Here is a 27,414-nt window from a genome sequence, read left to right on the forward strand (position 1 = left end):
TGACTCCACTGCCCTGAACACAGAGTCCAGCTGGTTCTGGTGTCTCCCCAGCATCACTCCCTGTTGTTCCAGGGCAGCTCTCAGATGACCGTGGTCTGCTGAATCCATTCTGGCCAGATTGTACTGTCAGGTCGCTGGAGCAGGGATCGAATCGCAGACCCAGTACTGTGCACACAGTGATATTAATTGAGTAACAAATCCAGAGGTGTAAACAAAGTCAGTGTCAAAGTTCAGGCAGAGATCAAAACATCCAGGGAAATCTAAAAACCAGAATTGGGAAACAGGCACAGTCGATATTCAGACAGATAGAGTACAGATATGAATGCTGGAAAGGCTCAGGAAAATTCACTGGCACAATCTGGCAACAAATAGGTGAAAACACAGGACTAAAATACATTGAGCAATAAACAGAGAGGCAGATGATAGGTGGAGCACAATGAGACAGAAGTGGCAGCAAAACAGGTAATAATGAGAAACTGCTAAGAGGAGTAGTACTCAGTAATACAGGGGCCGGAATAGAGCAGGAGCGGGGACAGGAGCACATGGGGCATGAAAACAAACAACAGTATATGGGATCAGACTGATGGCTAGGGAGAAAACACACAAAAAGACAAAGTTCAGCTGGAGGTACTGACATATTCTCAATTTGCTGAGGGAAGGTATAGGACTATATATATGATTTATTACCAATCCCTAATCCATTTTGAAAGGCAGTCCATTTTCCAGAGTGCCAGTGTGTCAGGAGTTCCAGGATTTATTCCAAGACTTTCCCTGGTGATAATGAATGAACAGAATAGTTCCAAATCAGGGTGATATGTGACTTGGAAAATGACCTGCAGGTCCCGATGTGATCTGCTCCTGTTAAGTTTCAAGTCAAAGGTGACTCCAACAACGTTGAATAGTCCATTAATACTATTATTTTTGACATTGAAACTAAGCTGAAGTTTTCAAAACTTGCATCATGCAGAGTTCTTGCTTTTGATGGATAATTTTGGCTGTTACCCTTAGTCTGGGCTGGATTAGATCCAGATCTTAAATGTATAAAAATACAGTAAGGACCCAGTGCAAGAACAGGGACACATCTGTCGGTGAGGTGATCACCATATCCCTACTGATTCTTATTCCAGGGTAATTTTTAGACTGGTAGACAGCTCGTTGACAGTTGTTCCAACAGTGGGCATATTGTTATTGTGAACAGGCTGCTGTGAGAGAAGGAAGTGGTTTCCATTCCTCTCTGTTGCAATCAGCCCCATGTTAAAATTGCCTCAATGCTTGATGGGAGCCAAGTTTGGAATCCAAGAGATGCTAGAAAATGAGCAGACTAGAATTCAAGATCATTCAAGTGGAACACAATGAGAGGGTGGAGAGTGCTAACAAAACCACAAGTTAGTGAGAAAGGTTTTAGAGAGAGAACCATTGACCAAAGAGACAGAGTTGATAGGATATTGAAAAAATGGAAGGTGGCTTTGCATGAGGGCATGTTCACAGCATGTTCTTCCACCCCGGTCATTCTCTCTACTCCCCACTTCCACTGAGGAAATGATGAAAACGTCTGAGAACATATACAGCTTCTATCCCACTGTTATAAGACTCTAGATTGGACCTCCTGTATGATAAAGATGAAGTTTTGCTGTTACAATCTACCACATCATGGCCCTTTTACCTTGTTGTATATTTGCACTGCACTTTTTGTGTAACTAACACTATATTCTGCATTTATGTTACCTCAGTATACTAACATCTTGGTGACCTTTATGGATGGCATGCAAAACAAAGCTTTTCACCGTTTCTCAGTATACGTGACAATAATAAACCAATTACCAGTTACAGAAGCATGGTGTTGAGCCTTGCCAAAGTTATGGGAAACACCATAAAATGGCAGTGAAGCATTCAGGAGGACAATTCCAAAGGTTTTATTAAATGACTGCAGGTGAAAAAAATCTAGTGCTCCATCAGGTCCTAAGGACTCCATGTAGTGATGAGGTATCACATGACAAGCAGTCCATTTCATCTGCCATCCGGACTTTCAATTATCACTCAGCCCCATGCTGTTTATGGGATTTTGCAGTGTGTAAACCTACTGCTCTGTGTCCTGTACTAAAGCAGTGGTTACACTTCAAAACTGGCCCAAATTCCAATCTCTCCTCCAGCACTAACTATACTACACTTCAAATGCCCTGTATCCTCAAATAATTTTTCTAAAATCCAGTGCAGAGTTAAAACAAGTAGAATACTTCTTTCTTTCAATATTTTCAACTGGGTAACTTTAACAGAGGGTAAAATAGAAAGAATGAACGCAAAGTGGAATTAACCGACTAGTGGTCACGTAGAACTAGCGACCACCTACGTCTTGTGCCACAGGAGATAACTGGGATTTTAACAAATAATTCTCCTCAGTGTTTAATTGAAGAAAAAATTATGGTTGTTCAAGAGATAAAGAAGACAAAAGGAGATGTTTTGGAGGATCACGAAAGAAGTATTTGTAGATTTACAGTGCGGTAAGGTAGACAGATTCCCCGAGTTTATCCTTGGATTTTGTGAGAGGCTAAAGAGAAAATTGCAGAGGCCCTTGCAGAGATATTTGCATCATCATTAACTATTGCTGAAGTTCCCAAAGTATGGAAGGTGGCTAATGTTCTAGTTTTTTTTTAATAAAAGGGTAGCAAGGGCAAGCCAGGGAACTAGAGGCCAGTCAACCTATTCAAAATAAATCAGTGTTTTTAATTGCCTGCACTATTAAACAAATTGCAAGATCTACCCAGGTATTTTGCCATGCACAGGCATTAAAGTCTCAGCTATTACCTTATAATCAGCTGGTCCTGGAGCCGCTTTTTTTGTTTCAATGGGATGCAAACGAGGAACTGTAGATCCAAATCCTCCTCTCACTGAACTCTCTAAAGCAGCTTTCTTCTGGCTTTCTTGAGCAAGGGTGTGGTTAGTGACATTGTAGGTTCCTGGACCTGTTGGAATCAGAAACTCTCTTATGGTTTGGACATTTTAGAAACCCCTGTAAAATGGTCAACAGTTATGATTAATCAAGTAGCCTCTCCTGCACCAACAAAATCTAAGTTTCAAAATCAGAATACTCAATTATTTATAATGTCAATATTTAGGACATTGATTTCAATACTGACTTAAATTCAATGCTAATTTGGGCAGTATGAATGATCCATGACAATATTAGTTTAGCACAATTGAAATAACATACTTTCTTGAGAGATATCACCAGTTGAAACTTTTGATTTGCTAGATGGTCAATTAACCAAAATACCAAGCATAAATTTAAAGGTTTTTCTTTTATCTATTCAAAAGATATAATTATTGCTGGCAAAGGCTGTGTTTAATGTCTATTATAATTTTCCCTTGAACTGAAAAGACAGTTAAAATTCATAGAATCATTTAGCACAGAAATGGGCATTTTGGTTGACCAAGAATTAACTGTATCAATGGTTCTGAAATCACATATACATGAAACTACATAAGAACAGGGGACACACATCAAGGTTGCTGGTGAACGCAGCATCTCTAGGAAGAGGTACAGTCGATGTTTTGGGCCGAGACCCTTCGTCAGGACTAACTGAAGGAAGAGTTAGTAAGAGATTTGAAAGTTGGAGGGGGAGGGGGAGATCCAAAGTGATAGGAGAAGACAGGAGGGGGAGGGATGGAGCCAAGAGCTGGACAGGTGATAGGCAAAAGGGGATACGAGAGGATCATGGGACAGGAGGCCCAGGGAGAAGGAAAGGTGGGGGGGGAGAACCCAGAGGATGGGCAGGGGGTATAGTCAGAGGGAGAAAAAGGAGAGAGAGAGAAAGAATGTGTGTATATAAATAAATAACGGATGGGGTACAAGGGGGAGGTGGGGCATTAGCAGAAGTTAGAGAAGTCAATGTTCATGCCATCATGTTGGAGGCTACCCAGACAGAATAGAAGGTGTTGTTCCTCCAACCTGAGTGTGGCTTCATCTTTACAGGAGAGGAGGCCATGGATAGCCATATCAGAATGGGAATGGGATGTGGAATGAAAATGTGTGACATATCGAATTTCCTTTCCTAATAGGTTTTTACAACAATGCTGTAGTTTCATGGCAACCATTATTTAAATGAACTTAAATTTACTGATTATTTATTTATTTCTCTTCTGTATTTGCACAGTGTGTTGTCTTTTGCACATTGGTTGCTTGTCTGTCCTGTTGGATGCAGTCTTTCATCGATTCCATTAGCTTCTTGGCTTTACTGAGCATGCACGCAAGAAAACAAATCTCAGGGCTGTATAATTTGACATATATGTACTTTGATAATAAAGTTACTTTGAACTTTGAACTTCTTTTTAAATTCCCTATTTATTTAATTACTTGAATTTAAATTTCCCAGATTCCCAATGGGATTCAAATCACCTCTCAATCAACAGTCCAAACTCTGGCTGCTTGTTTGTTAACTTATTCACTAGACTGCCACGCTCATATTCTTTCAGTTATTAAGTACCAGTGTCCTCATAACATTCCTTGGTGCTCATAACTTGTGATAAGTCAACTCATTCAGACAGGCAACACACATCAAAGTTGCTGCAGCATCTCTAGGAAGACAGGACACATTTCCCTCTAAGCTGTGCAGATGCACGGCCGCACAGTAACTGAAATGCTCCCTTGCACATAGCCTTTGTTGCCATGCAACTGGAATTTTCTTTTATATGATATTAATGTAATTTTGAAACTATGCTAATATAATTTTTAATTCGATGTTAATATAAGTGTGAAATACCCTGTAATTGTGTTTAATTGCTTGCACTATTAAACAAATAATTTTTAAAAATAATACATGTACCACAACCTTTGCTATTAAACATTTTAGAGCTTCAATATATTTACATTGTCAGTGCTTCAAGTTGCAACAAGAATGGAAGTTGGTAGCTCATTGTTAATAAACCACTGGCCCGTTGAAAACACCGATCCTAGCTAGTCAAATATTTTACTTTTGCATTGTGCCTGTCAGTTGTTTTGACTGCCTGACATCATTTATTTGTATTATGAGTCATAGTTTGTTTTATGATGTGAAAAATTCTATTTTCTGACTTTTTGATAAATAATCATAATCTAATATATTTTTAATTTAAAAAATTTGTTAGATCAAGGTAAAAATTTGTTTCTATAAAATTGTTTGCATGACTGTGGTTATTTTATTTAAATTATAAAATTTTCAACTTACCTTGATAATTTTTCAAATAATTATTATTATTTTTAGTATCCTAAGGATGTTGAAAAGAAAAGCAGAAGGAGAGTTAAATGCCTTGAAGAACAAAGCTTGTACGAAATTCAAAGTAGAATGGCTTTTGCAATTTGTAGATACTGAACTACTGTCTTCACATCAAAAACAAGATATAAAAATTGGCTATATATTTACATTATCAAGATACTGACAATGCTGTATGCAGCATTTGTGTGGAGCTGAAAATTGAGGGCAAGTTTACTAGTGGAAAAAAATGGAAAGAATAGAAATTAGATTACTTAAAATCACATCTTAACCAGGGATTTCATACTGATGCAGCTACCAAATTAGACAACCAGAAGAAATGCAGAATTTAGCACATGCTAACTGAAACTCCAAAAGTGTGTGAAGCAAGAGTGAAAAAAGGTGCGTAAAGTAAATCTAACTCTGATATGATCAAAGTAGCAGTTGATAAGATTACCCTAGCAAGTAAATTTAATGCTTCTGTGCATTCTGTGCAAGAAGTTCATATACAAGTGGCCAAATATGTAAATATCCCAGAGTATGTGGTTTTTCAATTTTCATTCTAAATGTTCATAATATGCATATTACAAAAGAAACACTTAAAGTGCCGTGCAGTTTTCAAGTCATCTAAAAATTTCCTGCTCTGAGCAGTGGTTCGTCCACGTAGCTGTAACAAAAATTAGAGGGAACATTGGACAGGAGCAGTAATCAGCACTGAGATGTATATCTCTCATCCATGAATTCCAAACCAGAAGCCTTGGATGCTCAGTGCATGTTGCTCTCAGTATGAGGGATAAAGCCTTTGCCTCCAGAGATCAACAGGAGCTCAAGAGATGCCACTATGATTTACGTAGGGCCATCAAGGTGGCAAGACGGCAACACAGGGACAAAACCCAGTCATAACTCAGCGACAGTGACACACACAGTGTACGGCAAGGACTCCACACCATTGTGGACTTCAAGGGGAAACTCAGCAGTACAGCCAACATTGCCGCCTCACTCCTGGACGAGCTAAGTGTTTTTTACACTCTGTTTGAGGCTGATAGGATTGAACCCCCAAGGAGAGCCACCAACGAGATCTGCACCTTGGTCGTCTCCAAGGCTGAGACACGTAGAACATTCCAGCGTGTCAACAGCCACAAGGCAGCAGGGCCGGACGGCATCCCAGGGTGTGTCCTCAAATTGTGTGCTGAACAGCTGGCTGGTGTGTTTACAGACATTTTTAATCTCTGCTTCTCCCAGTGTGTAGTGCCCTCCTGTTTCAAGTTGTCCATCACTGTCCCTGTACCTAAGAAAACCAAGAAAGCATGCCTGAACAATGGGCACCCTTTCGCACTCACCTCAATTATAAGCAAATGCTTTGAGAGGCTGGTTAAAGACTACACCTGCAGCATGCTCTCACCCATACTGGACCCCTACAGTTCACCTACTGACAGAACTGGTCTACCGATGACGCCATAGCCACAGCACTACTCACTGTCCTCACTCACCTGGAGAAGAGGGATGCATACATTAGAATGTTGTTCCTGGACTGCAGTTCAACATTCAACAACAGAATTCCCTCCTGACTCGACAGGAAACTCAGAGACCTTGGCCTCCACCCCACCTTGTGCAGCTGGACCCTAGACTTCCTATCGGATTGCCAACACGTGGTAAGGATGGGCTTCCTCACCTCTGCCCCTCAACACAGGTGTCCCCCCCAGGGTTGTGTCCTGAGTCCCCTTCTCTACCCCCTTTACACCCACAACTGCACCGCCACACACAGCTCCAATCTGCTGATCAAATTCACAGATGACACAACTTTGATCAGCCTTATTTCTAGCAGAGACAGAGGAGAACAACTTCTCTCTCAATGTCCAAAAAACAAAAGAGCTGATTGTAAATTACAGGAGGAATGGAGAGAGGCTCAGCCCGATCAACATCAATGGGTCTGTAGTAGAAAGGGTGAGTAGTTTCAAGTTCCTCGGCATACACAATCACCGATGATCTCACCTGGACTGTACACACCAGCTTTATGGCAAAAAAAGCACATCAGCGTCTCTTCCACCTCAAGCAACTGAAGAAGTTTGACATGGGCCCCCAAATCCTCAAGATCTCCTACAGGGGCACCATTGAGAGCATCCTGACTGGCTATATTACCGCCTGGTACAGGAACTGCACCAACCTTGATCGCTGGGCACTGTAGAGAGCGATACGAACAGCCCAGCGCACCTGTGGATGTGAACTTCCCTCAATTGAGGATATTTATAGCATCAGGTGCATAAAGAAGGCCTGGAAGATCATCAGGGACACCAGTCACCCCAAACATAAACTGTTTCAGCTGCTTCCATCTGGCAAATGCTACCACAGCATTAAAGCCACGACCAACAGGCTACAGGACAGCTTCTTTCTACAAGCCATTAGACTTAGAAATTCACATGTCTATACATTGCAATGGAGCCATAATGCAAAGATTTTTACTCCCTCATGTTTTGGGATTTAAATAAATTCTAAATTCTAAATTCCAGCAGAAATTAGCTAGTAATTCTGAGGAAGTAGGTTTGACTAGCAGCAGTTAATAATTGCCAATGTGATCTCAAATATTTATCTTATGACCTTTAGTGGTACTTAGGCTGAAACTAAATATTTTTCAACTGTCAGCAATACAAGTAATTCAAGTAATTCCAGCATTAAACTGAGTATGCCCTGATTTCAATGACAGAAGCTTTCTAACAGACATTGAGGGCCATACTTTACAAAGATAGAAACAATTGAACAAAAGAAAAATCAATTACTAATAATCATTAGCACTTAATGTTCCAACACTTCTGTTGTCTGAATCTTTGTTCACAATTTTCATTATGGTACAACATATCGGGAGAAAAACAGCATGAATGGAAGTACTTAACACAAAGTATAAAGATCAGCATTCTGCTGTAAGAGTCAGACAACATAATGGGAATTTCAGTACTTTAGCATTTTAACTCCCTTAGTTTAAACACAATTTGCTCCACTAGTCAGTCAATAAAAACAATCACTGTGGACTGAATTCCTCTTCCCTTAAAACTCTGGGACTCACCTTTAGCCCCAATTGCATCATTACTGAAGCTTGGCTTTCTGCTTTACAATCATTTCATACTACTGTTAAAAATCTTTGAACTTTTTTTGTTTGTCTGCTAGTTACACAAAGATGAAGCAGGGAGCGGAAAGCTGATCATTGTAATACATGTAGTAATTTAAAGAACACTTTTAATAGCTTTGCAATTGACCAATGAGAATGTGGGGTCTGCGGAGATGGGCAAGTTGGCTGACCAACGGCAGGGAAGGTTGATGGCAGGTCATGGTGTTATATGCAAGAATAATGTCTAATCAGAGTTGTGCCATAAGTGTTCAGAACAAAGTTGGGTGAACTGCTTGCCTTATTCCTCAATTTTCTTTTGTCAGCAAATGTATTTTATTTGCTGACTAGCATATGGGAAAGACAGTTCTCATGAATGCAGTGCCAGAAAATGTACATGATCAAGTGTGTTGACCTTCCATCCATTTGCCTCAACAAGACAATCAGGTCTGCTATTCCAACAGCATCTCTCACATCTATAATCTCTACCACCACAAAGGATAAAGACAGCAATTGCATGGAAATACCACCACCAGAAAATACTTCTTCAACTCATATGCCTTCTCAACTTGGAAACACATCACTATCTTCCATTGTTGGGACTGGAATTAGTTTATGTTGTCACAAAACTTAGCTTTGCATCATTGATTTAGGTCATTTCAAAACATTAAGGTAGTACATGTAAAAAGCAATTACAGAATGCAGAATATAATGTTACAGTTACAGAGGAAGTACATGGTAAGCAGACAATAAGGTGCAAGAGTAGATTGTGAAGTCAAGAGTTCAGAATCTTATGACAGTGAGATAGAAGCTATCTTTGAACCTCATGTTGTGTCCTTTCAACCTATTGTATTTTCTACCCAAAGGGAAGAGGGAGAAGATTGTGTGGATGTGTACAAGATGTTGAGAGGCATTGATCATGTGGATAGTCAGAGGCTTTTTCCCAGGGCTGAAATGGCTAGCACGAGAGGGCATAGTTTTATGGTGCTTGGAAGCAGGTACTGAGGAGATGTCAGGGGTAAGTTTTTTTATGCAGAGAGTGGTGAGTGTGTGAAATGGGCTGCCAGCGACAGTGGTGGAGGCAGGAACAATAGGGTCTTTTAAGAGACTCCTGATAGGTACATGGAGTTTAGAAAAATAGAGGGCTATGGGTAAGCCTAGGTAATTTCTAAGGTAAGGGCATGTCCAGCACAGCCTTGTGGGCCGAAGGACCTGTACTGTGCTCTAGGTTTTCTGTGTTCTAAGAGAGAATGACTGGGGTGGAATGGATGATTGACTATATTGACTGCTTTCCTGAGGCAGTCGTATTTGTACGTAGAATCCATGGAGGGGGGGGAGGCTGGTTCTCATGATGGACTGAGCTGTATCCACAACTTTCTAAGTTCTTGTGGTCTTGGGCAGACCAGTTGCCATACCAAGCCATGATGCACCTGCCTAGATGCTTACTATGATGCACTGATAAAAAAATTTTTGAGTGTCAACGCAGGATCTAAATTTTTGAAAACCCTTCCCCGTGGCATATTGAGAGCACCTACAAGAGAAAGTTTGTGGCTATAAAGAAGGTAGCTCAGCACTACTTTCTCAAGAGAATTAAGGACAGGTAATAAATGCCAGCCTTACTAGTAATGTCCAGATACCGGACCACAATGAATTGAGAAGAGTCAATCAGGGATCAGAGAACAATGTCTTGGATCTCAGATGCAACAATGACAATGGCAAGCTGGCATGAGGAATCCTGCCTATTCTTTGCTTACATAAGCTTCACCAAACTCCAGAAATGAGTTTCCCCAGAGTTCTCTGAGCATAGCAAATCCATTGCCTACAAGTCTCAACTCCTGCCTGATATCTAAAACAGTACAACAACTCTTCAATAATGCTAAGGATCTCCAATTCCAGCCTGTTCTCCATTCCCCACTATTCATAAGAACATAAGAAATAGTTCCATCATTGGATTTCCCTTCAGCCACAAACCCTAGAATTCCTTCTCTACTTCTTTAAGAAATTCCTTATTATCCATTTGTTGATCACCTAACCGAATACTTCAGCTTGTGGCAACATCAATTAGCATTGCCTTTATGACACTAGCATCCACCAGTCAGTTCATACTTTTTATTATTCATTCATTTTCAGTATTTAGACATCACTGCAAATGCCAAAATGAATAATCCATCCTTAATTGCCTTTGAGAAAGTGGGGGGTTGGGAGGGGGGAGAGGGAACATGGCAGTCCTGCTGTTGAATGGTCCTGTGGTGCTGTTGTAGAGGGAGTTAAAGTGACAATAAATGACCAAACAACCATTACTACCACAGGGCACTACGGTAGCCTGGTGGTTAGCATAGCACTAGTACAGCTCAGGACGTTGGAATTCGGAGTTCAATTTCAACGTCCTCTGTAAGCAAGTTTGTACATTCTTTCCCATGAGTATGTAGGTTTCCTGTGGGTGCTCTGGTGTCTTTCCACAATCCAAAGACACACTAGTTAGGAGATTAGTTGATCATTGTAAATTGTCTCATGATTGGGCAAGGGTTAAATCAATGGTTTGCTTGCAGTGCAGCTTGAAGAGCCTGAAGGGCCTGATCCACACTGTATCTCTAAATAAGTAAACAATATATAAATATGTTATATGGTCTTGTACCTTGGAATAACTTGAAAGGGAATCTGTAAATTGTGGTGCTGCCTTTGCCTGCTGTTCTTGTCCTTGTTGGAAGAGATCACAGGCTTCGGAAGTGCTGTGTGTGTTTGTAGATGGTACACACTTCAGCCAATGCAGTAGAATGAGTGAACATTTAGGACGGAGATGGGGTGCCGTTCAAGCCCCTGGCAATGGGTCTCCAACCTAAAATGCTAAATTTGATTCCCTCATCATAGGCATTGCCTAACCGGCTGAGTATCTCTAGTATGTTTTGCTTTATTCCTATCAGTGGGCTGCTTTGCTCTGAAGCAGGATGGACTTCTTGAGAGTCCTTGGATGAAGGTCCCTACCCTCAAACATTAACTGTTTTTCTTCACAGATGCTGTCTGACCTGCTGATTATCTCAGCATTTTTTTTGTTTTGATCAAATTTTAAATTATATTTCACAGGGATTTTCAAAACTTGGGAAAGACTAAAGTGGACTTTAAGGTACAGATGAAAGTTCAGACCCCTCATCAGAATGGCTTTGATACTTAGTAAAATGGATCAGATATATTGGTGTATACACCTCCCAAACATCCTACTACAATGGAACCATAATTGAGAACACAGGTTATCCTATCCGGATGCATCTCTGCTTGGTATGACAACTGTTTTGCCTAAGACCATAAGAAACGGCAAAGTTGTGGGTACAACCCGGCACATCACAGAATCCAGCTTTCCAATGATCAACTCTGTCTACACTTCCTATTTTTTCAGTAGAGCAGCCAGCTAAAATAATCAAAGATGCCACTGACCCCAGACATTCTCTCTTCTTCCTTCCATCAAGATAAAAAAAACTTGAAAGCACATACCATGAGTCTAAAGGACAGCATTCATCCTACAGTTATAAGACTATTGACTGGTTCCTTGGTATGCTATCTTGACCTCACAATCTCCCTCATTATAGCTTTGCATCCTATCATCTGCCTGCACTGCACTTTCTCTATAACTGTGATACTTTATTCTGCATTTTGTTATTGTTTTAGCCTTGTACCACCTAATGCGCAGTTAATATAAATTGATCTGTATGAACAGTATGCAGGACAGTTTTTCATTATAACCTGGTAAATGTGACAATAATAAACCAATTTAACCATTTACCTATTTACTAGTTTCATGTGTAAGGTGTAGCAAGCACAAATAAATTTATTGGAATTGTAAAATATTGTCATTAGATTACAGTATTAGAGACAATAGATCCTCTAGAGTCAAGATGGCGCCAAGCTGTGACCTCCTTGAGGTCATGGCTCAGTTTCAGTCGTTTTTTAGCGGATTTTTTTAGGTTTGTGAGGATACATTTGAGGACACAAAGGAGGGTTAGGATCAGGTTAGGGTTTTAGGTTCAAGGATGTAGGAGAATTAGAGAAATTAGAGGACAGGCCCAAGGATAGTGACACAACAATCAGAATCAGTATTTGACAATAGGCGAAGGATATCCACAGGCCAGCCAGGGATGTCCAGTCAACAGACCAGCGTGGATGAAAGCTGATGGCTCTCCCAGAGACAGTGAGTTGTCAACAGGTTCCAAAGTCAGAGTTCCATGCATGCATGCAGGAAGAACGAGGTCCAAAGAACTAGGTTCACAAATTGGCGAGGCCAGAGTGTCGAGGTCTGGTGTTTGGGGTCCCGTCTTCATCGAGTTCAGACTTTGAGGCGGGTCCTATGGTCAATGCAAAGGATCGAGGCCTGAGGGTCAAATCAGACATCCATAAGTTGAGATCCGTTGGCTGATGCCTCAGGTGTGCGAATCTCTGAGATTCTGCTGGGATAGTCGAAGGCCCAATGCCTGTGAGTCCCTGTCCAAATCCGAGTACACTAGAGACTGGAGGCCAAAGCCACCCATTGTATTCCAGGAAAGATACTAGAATGGATAGAAGATTGGTTGACTGTCGGAATAAAGGGGGTCTTCTCTAGTTGACTGCCAGTGACTAATGGTGTTCCGCAAGTGTCGGTATTGGGACCACTTTTCACATTATATGTCAACAATTTAGATGATAGAATTGATGTGGCCAAGGTTACAGATGACACAAAGATAGTTAGAGGGGCAAGTCGTGTTGAGGAAGAAGAAAGTCTGCAGGAGGGACATATTGGGAGAATGGGCAGATGGAATAAAGTGCAGGGAAGTGTATGGTCATGTACTTCGACAGAAGAAATAAAACGTAGTCTATTTTCTAAATGGGGACAAAATTCAAAACTCAAAGATGCAAAGGAGCTTGGGATTGCTTGTGCAGGATTCCTTAAAGGTTAACTTGCAGGTTGAGTCAGTGGTAAGGAAGGCAAATGCAATGTTAGCATTCATTTTGAGACTACCGGAATATAAAAATAAGCATATAATACTAAGGATTTAAAAGGTGCTGATGAGGACTCTCTTGAAGTATTGTTAGTAGTTTTGGGTCCCATACCCAAGAAAGAATGTGCTAACATTGGAGAGGGTTCAAAGGAAGTTCACAAAAATGATTCCCAGAATGAAGGGGTTAACGTATGAGGGGTGCTTGATGACTCTAGGCCTGTACTCACTGGAGTTTAGAATGTTACGTACCCCGTAACAGGGTTGCCAAACCAGCAGAAATGGACCACTTAGTTGGAGTCTGGAATACTGGAACTAAGAAAGTTTTATTAAAGAAATAAGTAACACAGTACTCTAATCGTAAGGATATGAATGCAACAGATTGGCAATGATAAAACACACATGTACACAGAACTAGGGTAATAGGAATCAAACAACCTCTATCGCAGTCTAGGGGTAAAATGATCAGTCTCAAGTGACGCAGAGTTCAGTTCAGCTTAGTACAGTTCGCAGTAATCGCTGTTGTGCCGTTGGAGAGAGAGAAAGATAATATGCAAATCTGATTCAGACAGACCTTTGTTCTTCGCAGTTAGCTTTCGGGCGAACCCTTTTAATGTCTTCTGTGGTCACCAACTGTGACCTCTCCGTTCCGGATACGACCGTTCTTCCGCGGTGAACCCGGCACCCAGGCAAGGGCAGACACACACACCAGGTTCCCGCCGATCGTACCTTTTCACCCTGTGCGTCTATGGTCGGTTCCCACAACCAGACCTCCAAGCTCCTACCAACTTGTGGGGGCACACCACTCTTCCAGGATCTCGTTACCTCGTGATCTCGTGGTGTGGGTCTTGCCTTAGCGAACCTGTTCTTTTTATCCCCCTGCTGGGGTATCGCCTGTACATCAAACTTCAAACAGTTCAGGTTCAAAGCAATTGGTCTGTCAATACTCGGACTGGTGTCTCTTTCCGTTATCTCTCTCTCCTCCCTCATTAACATTTTGAATGTTTCTCCATTGTCTCACTTATCTTTCTCATTAGCATCAATCTTCTGATAACTTGGTTTTTCGTCACAAGAAGAATAAAAGACGATCTCATTGAAAGACCTAGTTGAAGTGGATGTGAAGAGTATATTTCCTAAAGTGGGTGAGTCTAGGACTAGAGGGTACAGCCTTGGAATAGAGGGATGAACTTTTGAAACAGTGAGGAGAAGGAATTTCTTTAGCCAGAGTATAGTGTATCTGTGGAATCATTGCCAGAGTCAGCTGTGGAGGTCAAGTCATTGAGTATATTTATAGTGGGACTTTTTGTAAGCATATAAAGGGTAAAAGAGAGTTGAGGGTAGATATAGGACCAATAGAAAATGACGCTGGAGATATTGTAATGAGAGACACAGAGATGGTAGAGGAACTGAATGCGTATTTTGCATTAGTCTTCACAGAGGAAGACATCTGCAGTATACTGGACATTCAAGAGCGTCAGGGAAATGACATATGTGCAGTGAGAATTACAACTGAGAAAGTGCTTAGGAAGCTTAATGGTCTGAGGGTGGATAAATCTCCTGGACCTGATGGAATGCACCCTTGGGTTCTGAAGGAAGTAGCTGGAGAGATTGCGGAGGCATTAACAATGATCTTTCAAGAATCAATAGATTCTGGCATTGAATCAGATAACTGGAAAATTGCAAATGTTACTCCGCTATTTAAGAAGGGTGGGAGGCAAGGGAAAGGAAACTATAGACCTGTTAGCCTGACATCAACGGTGGGAAGTTGTTAGAATCGATTGTTAGGGATGAGATTACGGAGTATCTGGAGGCACACGACAAGATAGGCCAAATCCAGCATGGTTTCCTGAAAGGAAAATCCTGCCTGACTAAACTACTGCAATTTTTTGAGGAAATTACAAGCAGGGTAGACAAAGGAGACGCAGTAGATGAGGTGGATTTGGATTTTCAGAAGGTCTTTGACAAGGTGCCGCACATGAGGCTGTTCAGCAAGATAAGAGCCCATGAAATTACAGGGGAGTTACTAGCATGGGTGGAGCATTAACTGATCAGCAGAAAACAGAGTAGGAATAAAGGGATCCTATTCTGCCAGTTACCAGCAGAGTTCCACAGGGGTCAATGTTGGGACTGCTGCTTTTTACGATATATGTCAATGATTTGGGCTATGGGATTAATGGATTTGTGGCTAAATTTGCCGATGATACAAAGATACGTGGAGGAGTGGGTAGTGTTGAGGAAACAGAGAGCCTGCAGGGAGACTTAGATAGTTTAGGGAAATGGGCAAAGAAGTGGCAAATGAAGTACAATGGTGGAAAGTGTATAGTCATGCATTTTGGTGGAAGAAATAAATGGGCAGACTATTATTTAGATGGGGACAGAATTCAAAATGCAAAGATGCAAAGGGACTTGGAAATCCTTGTACAGGATACCCTAAAGGTTAACTTCCAGGTTGAGTCGGTGGTGAAGAAGGCGAATGCAATGTTGGCATTCATTTTTAAAGGTATAGAATATAAGAGCAGGGATGTGATGTTGAGGCTCTATAAGGCACTCATGAGACCTCACTGGAGTATTGTGTGCAGTTTTGGGTTCCTTACTTTAGAAAGGAAATACTGACATTGGAGATTCCAGGAATGAAAGAGTTACCATATAAGGCACATCTGGCAGCTCTTGGGCTGTATTCCCTGGAGTTCAGGAGAATGAGAGGGTATCTCATTGAAACATTCCGAATGTTAAAAGGCCTAAACAGATTAGATATGGCAAAGTTATTTCCCATGGTAGGGGAGTCTAGGACAAGAGGGCACGACTTCAGGATTGAAGGACATCCATTTAGAACAGAGATATGAAGAAATTACTTTAGTCAGAGGGTGGTAAATCTGTGGAATTCATTGCCACGAGCAGCAGTGGAGGCCAAGTCACTGGATGCATTTAAGGGTGAGATAGATAGGTTCTTGATTAGCCAGGGCATCACAGGGTATGCGGAGAAGGCAGGGGAGTGGTGATGACTGGAAGAATTGGATCAGTCCATGATTGAATGGCGGAGCAGACTCAATGGTTTACTTCTGCTCCCATATCTTATGGTCTTATGGTCTTATGGATTGATAGGTTCTTGATTAGTAAGGGCATCAGAGGTTACAGGGAGAAGGCAGGAGAATGGGTTTTGAGGGATAATAAATCAGTGATGGTTGAATGGCAGAGCAGATACAATGGGCCCAGTAACCTAACTCTACTCCTATGCCTCAAGGTCTTATGGTCTTAGAATATGGACTACGTTGGGGTTAGAAGATTATGTATGTGTGTTGGGTAGGAGGAGAGGGAAGGGAGCTTGTTTTGCTGTTGTTATTTTGTTGCTTGTTGTTTTGCCAAGCATTGTGTATATACTATGTTGGCATCAGAATAAGTGCCAATACATACAGGCTGCTATTAGCATAGCCTTGGATGTGTTGGCTGTTGATGTGATTGACGCAATTCACTCTATGTTTCAATGTACATGTAATAAATAAGCGTAAGTGTTAAATCTTAATCTTGATCTTGAATCTTGAGTCGTGGAGTCATACAGCACGGAAACAAGCCCTTCAGCCTAATGTTTCCTTAATGACAAAAACGTCCAATACACAAAGTGCTGGAGGAACTTCGTGGGCCAGGCAACATTTATGAGGAATATTAACAGTCAAAGGGTAAGCTAGTTCCATTTGCCTGCATTTTCCCCTCTAACATCTTTCCTGCCATAAGCATTCTGCTAATATTCTGTTGTGCATGGAAATTAAATGTGTAAATTCTTGCATCAGGTTGTCTTAAGTAAAAATGGGTATCTACAAATTGAAATAACTGAGTAGGCTGTACGAGTTTACCACTAGCAACCAAAGACAAATTTCTCACCTCTCACTCCTTATATTTATCACCATTCTCCAGCTGCCAGCAATGCTTTTCCTCACTCAGAAATTCTAATTAACACCCGATTATACTAAAAGATATACCGGTTTAAGAACTGACCTATTCTGCCAGCAGATTTGTTAATACAATACAGAATAAGCTATTGTAGAAGGTTTTAAATACTAACTCTTAACTGTGAAATCTGCTGTTATTTACAGATCAAAGTTCAAAGTTTAAAGATCAGCAAAATAAAGTAAGGGAACTGGACAAGATTGTATTGATATGACCGAAACAGTATCCTTTCAGAACTACAATTATGTCTGTATTCAATGACACTTGGGCCATTAGGAATTGGCTATTCTTTTTCATTGAATGCAGAGTAATGTAAGAATTCTGGCAGTTGCACCATTCAGTTCCATGATAAGCAATCTGAAATGTCAGCCCAACCTTTTGGTTCAAATGAATACTCTTAATTCCTTTACTCACTCTTCCTTCAGTTAGTCCTGACGAAGGGTCTCGGCCTGAAACGTCGACTGCACCTCCTCCTACAGATGCTGCCTGGCCTGCTGCGTTCACCAGCAACTTTGATGTGTGTGACTCTTAATTCCATATCAGGTACACATATTCCATGAAGAATCCCAATGGAATCAAATACTAAACTAGATCCAAAACATTGTTTATCAAGTTATTTGTGGAATTATCTCATTCTTGAGAGAGATTTAGTTCAATTATGACTGGTAAATCATCAGACCATGAATGATTGCATCATGGTCTAGTGTGACAATTTGAATGCACAGGAATTTAAGAAGCTACAGAGAGTAGTGGACTCCACCCAATATATCAGGGGCACATCCCTCCCTACAATTGATAGTACTACATGGGGGGCTGTCTCAGGAAGGCAACATCTATCATCAAAGATCCCAATTATCCGAGCCAAGTCATTTTTTTCACGGCTACCTTCAGAAGCCTAAAGTCCCACACCACCAGGTTCAAGAACAGCTACTTCCCTTCAGCGGTTTGGTTCTTGGATCAATCTGCACAGCCCTAATCACTACAGATTAGCAACACTATGACCTCTTTGATCACTTTGCACTGAAAGGGAGTTGGACTGCAACCAATTGCTGAGCGAGAGTGCATGAAGAGAACTATCTTTTCAATCAGGTCCGCATTCAAGACCCAAAAAGCAGAACTTCTCGGCAGTTTTTCAGACGGTGACCAATCACTGAGCAGGATTCATCAGAAAGGGCAAATAAAAATAACGCAAGTGCAAGCAGAGCAGCCCTTCTTGGAGTGGACATTGTTGTGAGTGTGCCAGTGCTTAGAGTGGCTTTGGCAAAATCGGGCTTGAGTGAAGTAAAGTATCTGGTAAATTTCTCTTTTTCTTCTGAATTGTTCATTCCTCGTCTGTTAGGGCATAGTAGTCTAGTGAGAATGGCTCCAGGAGCAGTGTTTTATACCATGTGTGAGAGGTGGGAATTCTAGGAGACTTCCCGTCTCCTGGATAATCACAGATACATCAAGTGCACCGAACTGCTACTCCTCAGAGAACGTGTTTAATAACTGGAGCTGCAGCTCAATCACTCTTGGCTTAAACGGGAGACTGAGGAACTGATAGACAGGAGCTACAGGGAGGTAGTCACCCCTAAGTTGCAGGAGACAAGATAACTGGGTGACTGTCAGGAAAAGGGAGGGAGATGCACAGGCAGTGCAGAGCACACCGGTAGACATTCCCCTCAATAATAAATATACGACTTTAGATATTGTTCAGGGGGACAGCCTACCGAGAGAGCCTCAGTGACTGGGTCTCTGTCACTGAGTCTGGTGCTGAGGCTCAGAAAGGAAGAGAGGTGAAGAGGACTGCAGATTCCATAGTCAGAGGAACTGACACAAAGTTCTGTGGGTGCGATAAAGACACGTGGATGGTATGCTACCTTCCAGGTGCCAGAGTTTAGGATGTCTCAGATCAGGTCCAGGGCATTCTAAAGGGGGAGGGTGAGCAGCCAGAAGTTTTGGTACATATTGGTACCAATGGCAGAGGTAGAAAAGGTGAGGAGATCCTGAAGAGAGATTTTAGGGAACTAGGTAAAAAACTGAAAAACAGGACCTCCAGGGTAGTAAGCTTTTGATTGCTGCCAGTCACATGCATCAGTCAAGGTAAGAATAGGATGATTTGGCAGATGAATGCGTGACTGAGGAACTGGTGCAGGTGGCAAGGGTTCACATTTATTGATCATTGGGATCTCTTTTGGGGAAGGTACGTACACTTGAACCCAAAGGGGACCAATATCCTTGCTGGTGTTGTTCAGGAGGGTTTAACCAAATTTGGCAGGGGGATGGGAACCAAAGTGATTGTGCTGAGGATGAGGTAGTTAGTTTACAAACAAAAGCAGCGTGTAATGAGACTGCTAGCCAGGAGAGACTGAAGATAGGGCAAAATTACAGTCAACAGGATGAGTTGCAATGTAAAAGGCTGACAATATCAAAAAGATTGAATACAGAACTGAATGTGTAATATTTGAATGGACGTAGCATACGGAATAAGGTAGATGAACTTGTAGATTGCCATGTATGACGTGGCGAGCATAACTGAATCATGTCTGAAAGAATATTATAACTGGGAGCTTAACGTTTAAGGATACACATTGAATCGAAAGGACAGGCAGGTGTGCGGAGGGGGAGGCGTGACTCTGTTGGTAAAAAAAGAAATCAAATCATTAGAAAGAGGTGACATAGGTTTGGAAGGTGTCGAATCGTTGTGGGTAGAGCTAAGGAACTACAAGGGTAAAAAGACCCTGATGGGAGTTATGTAGAGACCCCCAAACAGTGATAAGGATGGTCTACAAATTACAACAAGAGAAAGAAAATGCATGCCAAAAAGGCATTTCAATATGCAGGTAGATTGGGAAAATCAGGTTGGTGCTGGATCCCAAGAAAGAGAATTTCTAGAATTCCCACAAGATGGCTTTTTAGAGCAACTCATAGTTGAGCCCAAAAGAGGTCCAGCTATTCTGGATTGGGTGTTGTACAATGAACCAGAATTGATCAGAGAGCTTAAAGTAAGTGAACCCCTAGGGAAAATGTGATCATAATATGATAGAATTCACACTGCAATTTGAGAAGGAGAAGCTAAATTCAGATGTAACAGTATTACAATGGAGTAAAGAGAATTACAAAGGCATGAGAGTGGAGCTGGCCAAAATTGTTTGGAAAAGAACATTGGCAGGTATGATGGCAGAGTACCAGTGGATTGAGGTTCTGGAAGCAATTCGGAAGGCCCAGGATCTATACATCCCAAAGAAAAAACATAGAAACAATGAAATCTATAGCACATTACAGGCCCTTCAGCCCACAGTGTTGTGCTGACCATATAACCTACTCCAGAAACTGCCTAGAATTTCCCTAGTGCATAGCCCTCTACTTTTCGAAGCTCCATATACCTATCTAAGAGTCTATTGTATCCACCTCTACCACTGTCACTGGTAGTGCATTCCATACACCAACCACTCTCTGTCTCGAAAAAGTTACCTCTGACATCCCCCTACTTTCAATCACCTTAAAACTATGCCCCCTCATGTTAGCCATTTTCGCGCTGGGAAAAAGCCTCCGGTGATCCACACAATCAATGCCTCTCATCATCTTATACACCTCTATCAGGTCACCTCTCACTCTCCATCACTCCAAGGAGAAAAGGCCGAGTTCACTCAACCTATTCTCATAAGGAAAAAGCATTTTAAAGGAAAGATGACACTACAGTGGCTAACAAGAGAAGTCAAAGCCAACATAAAAACCAAAGAGAGGGCATATAAGGTAAAGATGGAATATGCAAGTAAGCTAGTCAATAATATTAAAGGGGATACCAGAAGTTTCATCAGCTACATAAAGTGCAGAAGAGAGGCGAGAGTGTATATTAGACAACTGAAAAACAATGTTGGAGAGGTGGACTATTTTCTAAATGGAAAGAAACTTCAAGAATCAGAGGTACAAAGGCATTTGGGAGTCCATGTGTAGGATTCCCTGAAGGTTAATTTGCAGGTTGAGATGATTCTTATGGTATGAGAGTCTATGACCTGAGGACACAGGCTCAAAATAGAGGGGCGGCCCTTTAGAACAGAGATGAGGAGGAATTTATTTAGCTAAAGAGTGATGAATCTGTGGAATTCTTTGCCACAGGCAACTGTGAAGGCCAAGTCATTAGGCATATTTAAGGCAGAGATTGATAGATTCTTAATTAGTCAGGGTATGAAGGGATGTGGGGGAGAAGGCAGGAGATTGGAGCTGAAAGGGAAAATGGATCAGCCATGATGAAATGTCGGAGCAGACTTCATGGGCTAAATGGCCTAATTCGGCTCCTATAACTAATGGTCTTATGGTCTTAAAATGGACCTTGTTTCTTCATTCTAGTTGTGTTCTTTGTTGTAAAATTCTGTTTAATTTATGTTCAATGTATTCTTTTCTTGTGAATACTGCTTATATGATGCCATATGCCTGCTGCAAGTTTTGCATTGCACCCGTGCATACATGTACTTATGTATATGAGAATAAACTTAACTTTAAACTGGATCATTTTTAAATCACTGATGAAAGAAACAAATTCAAACCTTCCTTCTGAGTGTGGCTACTGACCTGGTTCACTGACTGTCCGTAGACCCTCTGTGAACCTTACTGTGTTGTGACCAAAAGGGCTGTTACCCTTTGTCGAGATCCTCTTCAGGGTCTGTAGAGCTGTACGTGGATCATCATACGATCCAGGAGCTGGGGTGATCGACTTCTCTGATAGAAACCTCTGGTGTGATAGAGAAAAAATTACCAGCTGCGTTGCATTTGCCACCATATTAAATAGCCCAAGGCCTAAAAAATCTGCAGATACAAACTGTGGGAGGTAACAATAATAAAGAAGAGAAATTTCCACATTGACAAATGGGAAGACAGTCAGAAAATAGTGACAATACAGATATCATATGGCTGGCAGTTTAACTTGATAAAAATCAATGAAGTGAAAATCAGTTTATTCAGCCCTATCGCTGGTTCAGTTCAGCATCCTGATGATCAACTTAAAAGGATCAAATTCAGATCACAGCCCAGCAAATGATATGCTCTTCAGGTTAAAAGGACTAAGTTTAAAGTCTTTTACACATTTCAGTGGCTGAAATGGGTTACCAGGGTTCGTAGTAGAAGCAGGCAGTTTTATGGAGTTTAAGAGGCCTTTAGATAGAGACATAAATATGAAGGGAATGCGGGGATATGGATGATACACAGGAGGACATTTAGAATAAATTGATATTGAGATCTGCACAGCATTGCCAACCGAATAACCTCTCCAGTGCTGTACTGCTCGATGTTCCAAAGAAAGAAACTGAAAACAAGATACTGAAAACGGAGACAGAAAAAGGATCGAGATACTCAGCGGGTCAAGAAACATCTATGGAGAGGAAAACCATTTTAATGTTTCAAGGCAACAACCGAGGAAAAGTTACAAGTCACACTTGATGGAGTTCAGAAAGACGAGGGGAGGGAGCTCATTGAAACATACTGAATACTGAAAGGCCTGGGCAGAGTGGATGTGGAGTAGGTACTTCCGTTAGGAGGATAGTCCAGGATCTGAGGGAATAAACAGACAGCCCTTTAAAACTAAGATGAGGAGGAAATTATTCAGCCAGAGTGTTAGTAAATCTATGGAATTTGCGCCATGAATGATTGTGGAAGCCAAGACAATGAGTTTGTTTAAGGCAAAAATTGATAGGATCTTGACAGTAAAGGGGTTAGAGGTTATGGGGAGAAGGCAGGAGAATAGGGTTAAAAAAAAATCAGACATGATTGAATGGCAGAGCAGACACGATGGGCCAACTAGCCTGATTCCATTCCTATATCTTATTTTATGGTCTTGTTTTAACCTGCAGAGAAGGGGTAAAGGGGAGGAAGCAAAGGGGATGGCTGTAATCTTGTGAAGACGTGACGAGTCTGAATGACATAAATGGTAGAGATGGCTGTTGAGATAAGGAGGGATAAACTCTTCAATCATCACTCGCACTGGACTTCTACAATCAGCAAGTATTCACTGCTGTCTGAGCAAGAGGTGCCATTTTAAGAATAAATACTGTCCATGGAGAGGAAGCACATCTTTAGCAACACACACAAAATGCTGGAGGAACCCAGCAGGCCAGGCAGTATCTATGGAAAACAGTACAGCCAACATTTCGGGCCAAGACCCTTCATCGGGACTATTTATTTGGTGATGAGGGAGGAGTGCAACTTCCAGTACTCCAACCTCTGGTAATTCTTTTTTCTCTCCCCATTCCCTCTTCTTCAATTTCCCACTCTGGCTCCTACCCCTTCTCCTAACATGCATATCACCTCCCATGGTCCACTCTCCTCTCCAATCAGCTTCCTTCTTCTCCATCTATTATATCACAGCCCCTTACTCCATTCTCCCTCCCCCACCCACCTGGCTTCGCCTATCACCTTCCAGTGTCTTCCTTCCCTTCCGCTCACCTTCTTATTCTGGTATCTTCCCCTTTCCTTTCAAGTTCTGATGAAGGGTCTCGGCCCGAAACATTGACTGTTTATTTAAATCCATAGATGCTGCTTGAACTGCTGAGTTCCTCCAGCATTCCGTGTGTGTCTCTCTACATTTCCAGCATCTGCAGAATCTCTTCAGCCCATACAACATAGGAACAGAATTAGGCCATTCAGCCCATCGAGTCTGCTCCACCATTTCATCATGGCTGTTCCATTTTTCCTTCTCCCTGTATCCCTCCATGCCCTAATCAATCAAGAATCTATCAATCTCAACCTTAAATATACAGACAGACTTGGCCTCCACAGCTGCCTATGGTAACAAATCCCACCAATTTTCCACTCTCTGGCTAAAGAAATTCCTCCTCTTCTCCATTCTAAAAGGACACCCCTCTATTATGAGGTTATGTCCTCTGGTCTTAGACTCCCCCACCACAGGAAACAATCCTTTCCATGTCCACTCTATCAAGGCCTTTCACCATTTCATAGGTTTCAATTAGGTCACCCCTCATTATTCTCAATTCCAGTGAATAAAGGCCTAGAGCCATCAAATGCTTTCATATGACAAGTCAATCAAACTTGGAATCATTTTTGTGAAACTCCTTTGAATCTTCTCCAGTTTCTGCACATCTTTTTGAAGATAAGGGGCCCAAAACTGCTTACACACTGGTGAGGTCTCACCAATGATTTACAAAGTCTCAACATTACATCCTTGCTTTTATATTCTAGTCCTCTAGAAACAAATGCTAACATCACATTTGCCTACCTCACCAGACTCAACCTGCAAATTAACCTTTAAGGACTCCCAAGTCCTTTTAAACCTCAGGTTTTTTGTATTTTCCCAACACAGACCCCTTCAGTGGCAGCCAACCAGAAAAGGCTCCCTTTATTCCCTCTCTTTGCCTCCTGTCAATCAGCCAATGCTTTATCCATGCTAGAATCTTTCCTGTAATACCATTGGCTTACACCTTGTTAAACAGCTTCACGTGTGGCACTTTATCAAAGGCCCTCTGAAAATCCAAATACACAGTTCAAGTGATTCTCCTTTGTCTATCCTGCTTGTTACTTCTTCAAAGAATTCCAACAGATTTGTCAGGCAAGATTTTCCTTTCAGGCCATGCTGACTATGACCTATTTTATCATGTACCTCCAAGTATCCCGAAACCACATCCTTAACAATCGACTCCAATTTCTTCCCAACCACTGAGATCAGATTAACTGTCCTATAATTTCCTTTCTTCTGCCTCTCTCCCTTTTTGAAAAGTGGAGTGACAATTGCATTTCTCCAGTCTTCCAGAACCATTCCAGAATTTAGTGATTCTTGAAAGATCATTACTAGTGCCTCCACAATCTCTTCAGCTACCTCTTTCAGAACGCTGGAGTGTACACCATCTGGTGCAGGTGACTTATCTACATTCAGACCTTCAGTTTCCCAAGAACCTTCTCTCTAGTAATGGTAACTTCACACACTTCATGCGCCCTGACACCTGGAAAATCCACCATGCTACTGGTGTCTTCCACAGTGAAGACTGATGCAAAATACTTATTCAACTCATCCTTGTCCCCCATTACTACCTCTCTTTTACACTTTATGTATCTGAAGAAATTTTTGGTATCCTCTTTAATATTATTGTTTAGCTTACTTTCATATTCCATCTTTACCTTCTTAATGACTTTTTTGCTGCCTTCTGTTGGTTTATGAAAGCTTCCCAATCCTTTAACTTCCCACTAATTTTTGCTTTATTATATGCCCTCTCTTTGGCTTTTATGTTGGCTTCAACTTCTCTTGTTAGCCACAGTTGTGTCTCATGCCTTGGGAATGTTTCTTCCTCTTTTGCTGTATATAACCTGTACCTTCCAAATTGCTTCCAGACACTCCAGCCATTGCTGCTCTGCCATTATCCCTGCCAGTGTTCTTTTCCAATCAATTTGGCCAACTCTTCTCTCATGCCTCTGTAATTCCCTTTACTCCACTGTAAATCTGATACATCTGACTTTATCTTCTCTTTCTCAAAATTCAGGGTGAATTCAATCATAATATGATCATTTTCCCCAAAAGGTTCTTTTACCTTAAGTCCACTAATCAATTCTGGTTCATTCCATAACACCCAATCCAGAATAGCTGATTCCTATTGGGCATAACCACAAGCTGCTCTAAAAAGCCATCTCATCAGCACTCTCAAAATTCCCCCTCTTGGAATCCAGCACCAACCTGATTTTCCCAATCTACAATCTACTGAAATTCCCAATGACTATTGTAGCATGGCCCTTTTGGCATGCATTTTCTATCTGCCATTGTAATTTGTAGACCACATCCTTTTTACTGTTTGGGGTTCAGTATATAAGTCCCATCGAGGTCTTCTTACCTTACAGTTTTGTAGCTCTATCCACAATGATTCAACACCTCCCAACTCTACGTCACCTCTTTCTAATAATCTGATTTTTTTCACCAACAGCGTAACATCACCCCTCTGCTTTCCTGCCTCTCCTTTCGATACAATGTGTATGTTTGGACATTAAGCTCCTGGCTATAATCTACTTTCAGCCATGATTCAGTGATGCCTACAACATCAGACTTACCAATCTGCAACAGTGCTCCAAGTTCATCGACCTTATTCTGTAACCTGTGCATATTCAAATATAATACCTATAATTCTGTGTTCTCCTTTTTTGTCTTTGTCCACCTTTTACATTGCAACTCATCCTGTTGACTGCGATTTTGCCCTATCATCAGCCTCTCCTTGCTAGGAGTCTCACTACACATTGCCTCTGTTTGAAACCAACTACCTCATCCTCAGCACTATCACTCTGGTTTCCCTCCCCCTGCCAAATTAGTTTAAACCCACCCAAACAACCCTAGCCAACCTGCCAGCAAGGATATTGGACATCCTCGGGTTCAGGTGTAACCTGTCCCTTTTCTACAGGTCATAGCTTCCCCAGAAGAGATCCCAATGATCCATAAATCTGCACCCCTGCCCCATGCACCAGTTCCTCAGCTATGCATTCACCTGCCAAATCATTCTATTCTTATCCTCACTGGCATGTGGCACAGGCAGCAATCCAGAGATTACTACCCTGGAGGTCCTGTTTTTCAGCTTTCTACCTAGCTTCCTAAAATCTCTCTTCAGGACCTCCTCACCTTGTCTACCTATGTCATTGGTGCCAATATGAACCAAGACTTCTGGCTGCTCACCCTCATCCTTGAGAATGCCATAGACCCAATCCAAGGCATCCCTGATCCTGGCAACATACTATCCAAGAGTCGCTATCATTCCCACAGAACTTCATTTCTGTTCCTCTGACTAAAGAATCTCCTATCAACACTGCAGTCCTCTTCACCTCCCTGCTTCTTTGAGCCACAGCATCAGAGACCCAGTCACTGTGGCTCCCCCTGGTAAAATCATCCCCCTCAATAGTATCTAAAGCTATATACTTATTATTAAGGGGAATGGCTGCAGGTGAACTCTGCACTGGCTGTGCAATTCCCTTCTTTATCCTGACAATCACCAATTTACCTGTCTCCTGCAACCTAGGGGTGAACCACCTCCCTGGAGCTCCTGTCTATCACCTCCTCCTTCTCACATATGAGCCAAAGGGCATAGAGCTGCAGCTCCAGTTCCTTCATACATCCTCTCAGGAGCAGCAGCTCGTGCACCTGATGCAGATGTGTTTATCCCACACAGAGTACAAAACATTGCCCCTGGAGCCATTCTCACTAATCTACTATGCCCTAACAGATGAGGAATGA

General features: G+C 41.7%; 1 protein-coding gene across 4 annotated transcripts in view; it reads right to left on the reverse strand.

Annotated features, from left to right (window-relative positions):
- Nucleotides 1–27,414, reverse strand: part of stpg2 (sperm-tail PG-rich repeat containing 2) — a 500,779-nt gene that overhangs the window by 335,310 nt on the left and 138,055 nt on the right. For all 4 annotated transcript variants that reach the window (XM_072254779.1, XM_072254775.1, XM_072254776.1 and 1 more), the window contains 2 exons: nucleotides 21,777–21,936; nucleotides 2,803–2,960 (listed from right to left, as the gene is read on the reverse strand). In XM_072254779.1, coding sequence (XP_072110880.1) covers nucleotides 2,803–2,960; nucleotides 21,777–21,936 — 318 coding nt within the window. The remainder of the gene's footprint in view (nucleotides 1–2,802; nucleotides 2,961–21,776; nucleotides 21,937–27,414) is intronic.

The sequence above is a fragment of the Mobula birostris genome, chromosome 4 (assembly GCF_030028105.1).
Source record: "Mobula birostris isolate sMobBir1 chromosome 4, sMobBir1.hap1, whole genome shotgun sequence".
Taxonomy (NCBI): Eukaryota; Metazoa; Chordata; class Chondrichthyes; order Myliobatiformes; family Myliobatidae; genus Mobula; species Mobula birostris.